The sequence below is a fragment of the Aphis gossypii genome, chromosome 3 (genome assembly GCF_020184175.1).
Source record: "Aphis gossypii isolate Hap1 chromosome 3, ASM2018417v2, whole genome shotgun sequence".
Taxonomy (NCBI): domain Eukaryota; kingdom Metazoa; phylum Arthropoda; class Insecta; order Hemiptera; family Aphididae; genus Aphis; species Aphis gossypii.
Window position 1 is genome coordinate 55,796,442 of NC_065532.1, and position 8,187 is coordinate 55,804,628.

General features: G+C 30.1%; 2 protein-coding genes and 1 long non-coding RNA gene across 3 annotated transcripts; 1 reads left to right on the forward strand and 2 right to left on the reverse strand.

Annotated features, from left to right (window-relative positions):
• The first annotated feature begins 1,457 nt into the window (after window positions 1–1,457).
• On the forward strand, window positions 1,458–2,341 carry LOC126550619 (uncharacterized). Its single transcript, XR_007604694.1, has 4 exons — window positions 1,458–1,597; window positions 1,669–1,774; window positions 1,850–1,940; window positions 2,208–2,341. It is a non-coding gene; the product is annotated as an uncharacterized LOC126550619 (long non-coding RNA).
• Window positions 1,522–2,429, reverse strand: LOC126550613 (uncharacterized). The gene is made up of 3 exons (XM_050202443.1): window positions 2,331–2,429; window positions 1,999–2,251; window positions 1,522–1,764 (listed from the first exon to the last, which is right to left on the reverse strand). Exons 2-3 carry the CDS (start codon window positions 2,065–2,067, stop codon window positions 1,522–1,524), a joined length of 312 nt encoding a protein of 103 aa, XP_050058400.1. The 5' UTR covers window positions 2,068–2,251; window positions 2,331–2,429.
• Window positions 2,430–7,125: 4,696 nt separating this feature from the next.
• LOC126551142 (THAP domain-containing protein 11-like) lies at window positions 7,126–8,187 on the reverse strand. The gene is made up of 4 exons (XM_050203914.1): window positions 8,019–8,187; window positions 7,726–7,846; window positions 7,517–7,660; window positions 7,126–7,240 (listed from the first exon to the last, which is right to left on the reverse strand). Exons 1-4 carry the CDS (start codon window positions 8,185–8,187, stop codon window positions 7,126–7,128), a joined length of 549 nt encoding a protein of 182 aa, XP_050059871.1.

The following is an 8,187-nucleotide window of genomic DNA, read 5'->3' on the forward strand; positions in this document are numbered from 1 at the left end:
ATCTAGTTTTGTCTTCAGATAAATTATCAGCTAGTGAACTAAGAGACTCTGACATAAAACGAAATGTATCAATAAATTTTATATTGAATTTATCTTGAATAGTTTTACTAAATGATATATATTTTTCTGATGAATTAGGTATTACATGAATATCATTTTCATTACAACCAAGTTCACGAACAATAAAATGACTGTCATAGACTAAGTTATGAAAGTATATTGGAATAAATGAAACATTAGTTAATTCAAAATTACAATTTAAACAAACAGCTGATCTAAAACGTCCTGTAAAATGATTATGATCTCTTACTTTAAATAAATTATCGTTTTTAAATGATTTGAAATTTATGCTCTTCATCAACAGTTAATTTGTCCATGGGTATATTTATCTTATAAAGATTACACACTTTTGAACCTATATCTATCATTGTCTTTATGAAATGTTTTGCTGCATTACGGTTTCTATAAACATGAAGTTTTGTTGGAATTTTATATTTTTTTATTAAATATTTAGGTATAATATCATAATCTATGTTTACGTAAAATGCATAACTCATAGGTTTATGTTTATGAGTTATCAATGTCTTAGGTTTAATGTCTTGGTTGTTTATTATAGGTTTTAAATAACATTCAAAATCAGAATAAATTACTATAGGTATTCGTTGAGATCTTTTAAAATTTTTAAAATAATAGTATCGTCATCACCGTTATCAAACATTACAGGTCTTCCAAGTTTATGTTTACCACAAATTTTTTTATGTTTTTTAACCCATTAATACCCCATAGTTTGAATTTACAAGGAATATTACTAAAAACTGTAAAACATCTTTTACATATAATTAATTTAGATTTATGTTTCGTCTTTTGATTACGAATAAGTCTACAAAAATCATTAATAAAACAATAATGTGACGTTATACCATTATTAATTAAAAGCAGATCGAAATGGTTTTTACTTTCCACATTATTCATATATAATGGGAAAACAATATTTTTATTATCTAAACCATGAAAAAATAAACAGGTATGTCATCAACTTTGTGGTGCGCACAATATGGCGGCTGGCTTGCGCGTATTATCAATTATACGTAATCACTTATCGTCATATCTCTCATAAGCATGATAAATTTAAATATACATATAAAGATATTATTTTTTATTTTATAATATTAATCTTGCTAATCGCTTTTAGTTAATGGTCTAATAAATATTACATAGGGTTTTATATTATAATGATTTTATTTTAGCTCTTTAAACATTCAATAATATAATGGTATGTAAAATCTAATTACAATAATTACAATATTACTTAAGTTTGTTTCTTTAAGTTATACACTTTTGTATTTTATTTTTGTTATTTTGCTTTACAGTATTATAATTATGTAACAAAGCATTATTAAGTTTATTCATTCGAATAAAAGTTCTTGTGCGGATCAAACATTGTATCACTTCCAATGGTAAATTTGTAATTTTGTCTTTCAGTTTGTTTGATAAGTCTTTAATGATGTTTGGTTTATTTGTCTACCCATCACCATGGAGTTCTTTAAACAAATTTTCTAAAATATGAGCAGCGTTGACTAGTGTTGGTGATGGAATTGTAAGATTTCCTTTAGATAAATGTTGAATCCATGATGTCTCCTGTGTACTATTGCATTCTTCATTCTTCAGGTATGGATATTTATGGATGAAGCGATGTGCTACATATCCAGCTACATATTCAACGCACTCCTTTTCTATGTCTCCAAATGATTCTTCATTTTCAATCTAAAATAATGTAGAGATCTTATTTTTTCACAAAATTTAGATTATGTGTATTATTTAACTTAATTTCTGTTTTATATATTTATAGGGTACTGGAAGGAAAAAACATCTAATTTAATTTACTAAATAAGAAACAAATTTACTTAATATTGGTGAAAAATGAGATCCACTAAATCCAGGTAACTTGATTTGAGTACAAATATTTTAAATTGTTTTTATTTTATTTTTTACACTTACATTCTTTTCAAAGAGATCCAGTATATTCATATCCACATTTTTAATTGTAACTGAACCTTCAACACTCATAATATTTGCCAGTTCTTCATTTTGTGAATAGTCAGTTTCATTAATTAATACCTCAGATTACCTAAACATTGAACTAGTAACACACTCTTCACCTGAAATTAAGCTAGTTTCTATGCCATCTTCTGTATTTCTGTTCTCAGTGTATACTGCGGTTGAATGTTTTCCCAAAATGTACCACCTGAGACTAAAAAATAAGATTTGAACAATAATTTATGTTTTAATGTAATGTATATAGAAATAATATAAAAAAAATTGTTATGTACGCATATTTAAATTGTAACGGTGTAATATTATTCAGTGCTGCTCCACAAATTCCTTTGAGAAAGCTAAACATGTTTTCAACTACATCCCGGTTAACTTTTCGTGTCATTATATAAGAAATATTCTTGCATTTTAAATCATTCAACAAGGCTTTTAATTATTTGTTTGTTATTAATATACCTAAAAATCATAATTTTTATAGTTCTGGGAGAAATTTTGTCACATTTTAATAAATATTATAATCTATAATCTATTTAAAATGAGATCAGTACAAGGCAGGCAACGTGTACTCAGCTCCTTTCCAAAGTTTTGTCTTTGAGGTTGACTGAAGCCAATTAACTCTGCCACCCGGTCCTGATCTCAATTTTATTAAAGTATACCTTTCTGGAAAGGCAATTGACTTTTTTTGCCATGTACTCTCATTTGGGCTACAAAATAAGACATTTTGTTCAATAATTCATCTTGTGTCTCTAAAGCTAACCCATAACTAGATGAATTTTTGTCTATTTTTTGTTGAGTGTTTAACAAGTCAAACCAATCGTTGAATAACTGGATCACTTCTGTAGCCTATAAATAGTTATATAATACTTGTAACACGTTTTTGTTAAATCTACATCGTTATTTTGGTATAATTTTTGATATTTACTAATTATATAAAACATACGATTTAAATGCTACGAAAATTAAACAATTTTTACAACTAATTTTATTACATTTTTCAAACGCGAGGCCCCAAATTTAAGCAAAATGCGCGAGGCCTAGGGCCTGGGCCCTGTTCGCCCCCCCCCCCCTAAGGACGTCACTGAGTAATATATTAAATATAAATATGAATACCTAATGATATATTATATTAAACAATAACATATTTATAGTTGAAAATTATTTAGTTGATGATTTTGTTGTTACCTCTTTCCGGTTGTAATCAGTGATTATATTTTTATTTCCACAGAAACTTATTGCTTTGGCAACACTATTTGAAAATAACTGTACTGCCAGTTTAACATTCATTCTTGATGCACCTTCTACCAAAATATGACGCTCAGATAATTTGTATGCAATTCTGTAGTCATTATTATCATTTACTTTCAACAATTCTTTTATAATATTCACACCAATGTATTTACCGTTTGGTAGAACAACATCTCTATAGTAAACCATAAATTAAAATTTATTTGATGAAACAAAGTTTATTACAAGATACTGACTTATCAAGAAAATGATTTCTAGCCAGCTTAATTAAATGAGGAGTATCAGCAAAAACAAAAATATTTGTTGAACTTATTGGATGTTGAAATGATGTCCTTTCAACAGATATATTTAAGTTTCGCCATAACCCAATGTTGGATGAACCTATATCATTAACTACTGCCACAACATTGTATCCAATATTATATATGTGGGGACATTGGCGACACTGCGTAAAATAACGCTTGGTCTACAATTTGAACTCCACACACTTCTTGTAGTTTTTGTAATTTTAACGTTTAGTTGACTTAAAAAGTTTTTGTTAGAAAGTTGTTTCAAAATTTATAAAATAAAACCTAAAAGTACGCAGTTGTTGTGTAATATTTATATTCCTATACATAACACGTACAATTGGTGACTTACGACGACAGTCGTAGAGTACAGACATGGCGAACCAACCAAACTCGGCTGACTCAACAGCAAACATAAACGTCAACCGTGTCGCAATAAAAACGCCACCATTTTGGAAAGGTGATCCAAACATTTGGTTTGCACAAATAGAGGCACAATTTGTACTTGGCGGAATTAACAATGATACTACAAAATTTTACCATGTCATAACTGCCGTTGATACTGAAATACTAACTCAAGTATCTGACATAATACAAACACCACCGGTTAACAATAAATATGACACACTTAAGGCACGGTTAGTCAGTATTTACACAGACAGCGAAGAGAAAAAATTAAGAAAACTACTGAGTGAAGTAGAACTTGGTGACAGAAAACCATCTACATTACTTAATGAAATGCAACGTCTAGGAGGAGTAGCTTTGAGTTCGGAATTATTGAAATCCTTATGGTTACAACATCTTCCAATCGCTATGCAATCCTGTCTCGCTGTCACAAGTGGCACTGTGGAAGAACTCGCAAAGTTGGCTGACAAAATCGGAGAAATTGGAGAACCACGCGTTGTTGCAGCGGTAGCAAGTGATCCGACAACTGAGCTATTGAAACAGTTGATCAAAGAGGTAGCAGAACTTAAGTTAGAACGCAATTCTAGGAAAGATCAAGATCAACAGAGAACAAGTTCCAGGTCCAGATCTCGCTCAGGTTTCAAGATTTGGGGACCAGCAAAAGACGGATTATGTTTTTATCACACCAATTTTAAGCACAAGGCAAAAAAGTGTGTAGAACCATGCAAACATTATAATACCTTTAAAACTAAATCGGAAAACTAGAAATCGTATCTACTAAGGCAGCATTAGATACACTGATTCCAGACTGCCATAATGTAAATAACAGTAACATCAGCCATCGTCTTATTATATCAGATAAAGTATCTGGTCAACAGTTTCTTATTGACACTGGATCAGATGTTCGATTATTCCATGTAGTGCTAAACAGAGCGGCGCTACCGACCTCAAATTGTTCGCAGCAAACAACACGGTCATCAATACATATGGTAAGACAATTTTAACTGTTGATCTTAAATTAAGGCGGACATTTAAATGGGAATTTATTAAAGCACCAGTAAGCAAAGCAATAATAGGCGCTGATTTTTTGTATCATTTTAATCTTATGGTCAATATTCGCAACAAGAAGTTAATAGATAAAATTACTAATTTATCTACCTCATGTATCGAATCACACCATGCAATATGTTCCATTAAAACTTATACATCAGAACAAAAATTTGTAGACATAATCAAACAGTTTCCAAGTGTTATTGCAGCGCAGTCTTTTACTTCAAGTTGTGCACATCATACTGTACATTATATTGAAACTAAAGGACCTCCAGTGTTTGAAAAACCTAGGCGGCTGTCACCTGAGAAATTAAGTATAGCTAAAAAGGAATTTGAGTCTATGATAGAAATGGGCATATGTAGACCATCAAAAAGCCCATGGGCATCACCACTCCAACTAGTAAGGAAGAAGGGAACAAATGAATGGAGACCTTGTGGCGACTACAGGCGTCTAAATGGAATCACAATCGAAGACCGTTATCCGATTGCACACATTCAAGATTTCAGCCACATGTTAGCAGGTAAAACTATCTTCTCAACCTTGGATCTCAAAAGAGCCTATCATCAAATACCTATACATCCAGAACATGTTCCAAAGACAGCCATAATAACTCCTTTTGGATTATTTGAATTTGTTAGGATGAGTTTCGGACTTAAGAATGCAGCTCAATCCTTTCAACGGTTTATAAATGAAGTTTTTACAGGCCTAAACTTTTGTTTCGTATATATTGACGACATACTCATAGCATCAAGCAATGAAGAAGAACATAAGGAACACCTACTCCTTGTGTTTCAACGCCTTCAAAAATATGGTTTAACTATAAATTTACAAAAAAGTACAATCGGTGAGAAATCTGTTAATTTTTGGGCTACAACATATCAGAAAGAGGAACATTACCAGATAAGGAAAGAATAGCAGTCATACAAGATTTCAAACCACCCAAAACAGTCAAAGAGCTTCGCAGATTCCTAGGAATGATAAACTTTTATAGAAGATGGATTCCTGGAGCAGCTAAAAATCAAGGAATTTGAACAACTATTTAAAACATACATCTAAGAATGACAAAAGACCAATCCAGTGGACTGAAGAAACAGAAGAGGCATTTATACGGTGCAAAACAGAACTGGCAGATGTTACCTTACTCACACACCCAAGGAGCAATGCCATAATTGCATTAACTACAGATGCATCCGACAATGCTATAGGAGCAGTACTAGAGCAAAAAGAAATGAACAACAGTTGGGCACCAATTGCATATTTTTCCAAGCAACTATCTAAAGCTCAAAAGAATTACAGCACTTATGACAGGGAATTGTTGAAATAATTTGTTTTAATTTAATTTGCTCATTTTTGAGTTCATCATTCTCTTTTTTATATTTATCAATAATGTCCCGTAGTCTACAGATTTATAAAAAAATAACACGGTAAAGAACAAAAACAAAATTTCATCACATAAACATATAAACATAAAAAAGCAACAGTAGAATACTAAATAAATACAAACATATAAAAACAAAAATAACTATCAACAATTTGTATTACAACCATGATAAAAATTATACAACTATTATATTAGTAATTAAAATACTATGTATGTATGTATTATATTTTTATAAATATCTTATATAATGTCATAAAAAAATTAATAAATACAATCTATATAAACAAACAGTTGCTATGTGTACTATTTATTTAATTGGATAATTTATATTCAACAATATAGATAGATAATATTTTGTAATCTTTATTTTAAAATTTGTTCATAAAATATAATAATTACACCATCAAAAACTAGTTCTTGATCTAATAGGCATTTTTATTTGCAAAACCTAAAAAAACCAAGAACATGAGTATCAATGAAGATTAAAATAAAACAATTTTTTTGATTATTTTTTTGTTCATATAACATGTGGGGTTATATACAAAACTGAAACAAACAAAAAGATTGTTGAAACACCATTATAATATCATGCAAAGTAAATGTTATCACAAAAGGCATAGAAGGAAAATGTATTAAACCCAACTAATCAACTAATTTCACAAAGACATTTCATGCAACATTAGTATAGGTATTTTAGAGTTGTTTCATCTGTGGTCGTTGCTAATGTTTTGTTCAGCTAATGGAAGTACATCTAACTCATCACACAAGTTGCTGAATAGTTTTGATCGTACAGAACATGAGCTACTAGATTCAGGTTCTCTAAAATTGAATTAGTAAAACATTCGTGAAAACAACATAATTTGCGCTGTGAATATATGAGTGTTGTAGTAACTCGAAAATTGAAGGTTTTGAGTTACGCGTCATGTTTATTAATAGTAAAAATAACATTATTTATTATGCACTAGTATATTATGTATTTTGAGTTACTTCACTGATGTACTCACGGTGCAAACTGTTGTAAATATTTATTTAAAATACTTTCAATGTAAATAATAAAAGTAAATACGTAAAAGTGTTACAAAATTTATAATTTACATTACTCTATCCGATTCGATTACTGTGAACGTTCCACAAAGGGTTCTAATCAGAGCAGGAGAGTAATTAACTGGCGGTGTGTCTGGACCTACAGAACTTGATCGTTCCCTACATGGAATATCATCATATTCTATTCCGTGTTTACTAGAATATTTAAAATAATTAAAATATTGAATACTACCTAATTAGTTTTTTCTTTTAAGGCTTACGTTATGGGTATTGCATTAGGTTTTAATTTCCTCTGGCACTTCGGTGAATATAATGCTATTTTTTGTGCATATGACTTATCAGTAATATAGTGTGTGGAAAAATGAAGAGAGCACACAACACATAGAAACAATACAGTGAATAGTAAATACTAACATAATGACACTTGTTATTAAAGCACAGATGGTAAGTGTCAACCTATTCTGTGTTTAAGTAGTTACAAGAAAGTAATGTATAATTGTATGTAATAAAAAAATTTAAAGTATTCGTATTTGTATTCAAAGCAGTACTATACCTGTTTCACAATTAATATGTTTAACATTCGATCCTCTTTTAATTTGTTTCACCCATATTTTTCGCAAATTAGTATCTTTGGGAAATCTATGAAGATGAACATTCACATTTTTCGCTTTATCCTTTCTTTTGCTGCCACTAAAACACCCCTCAAAAACACAAACCGGCAT

Excerpts from the sequence above, each read along its gene's own strand:
- LOC126550613 (XM_050202443.1), bottom strand. The coding sequence starts at position 2,067 with ATGAGTGTTGAAGGTTCAGTTACAATTAAAAATGTGGATATGAATATA. Across the intron at positions 1,765-1,998 it reads TGGATCTCTTTGAAAAGAAT|ATTGAAAATGAAGAATCATT; the intron begins GTAAGTGTAAAA and ends ACATTATTTTAG.
- LOC126551142 (XM_050203914.1), bottom strand. The coding sequence starts at position 8,187 with ATGCCGGTTTGTGTTTTTGAGGGGTGTTTTAGTGGCAGCAAAAGAAAG. Across the intron at positions 7,847-8,018 it reads ACATATTAATTGTGAAACAG|GTGTTGTGTGCTCTCTTCAT; the intron begins GTATAGTACTGC and ends TATTGTTTCTAT. Across the intron at positions 7,661-7,725 it reads CCTAATGCAATACCCATAAC|TAAACACGGAATAGAATATG; the intron begins GTAAGCCTTAAA and ends TAAATATTCTAG.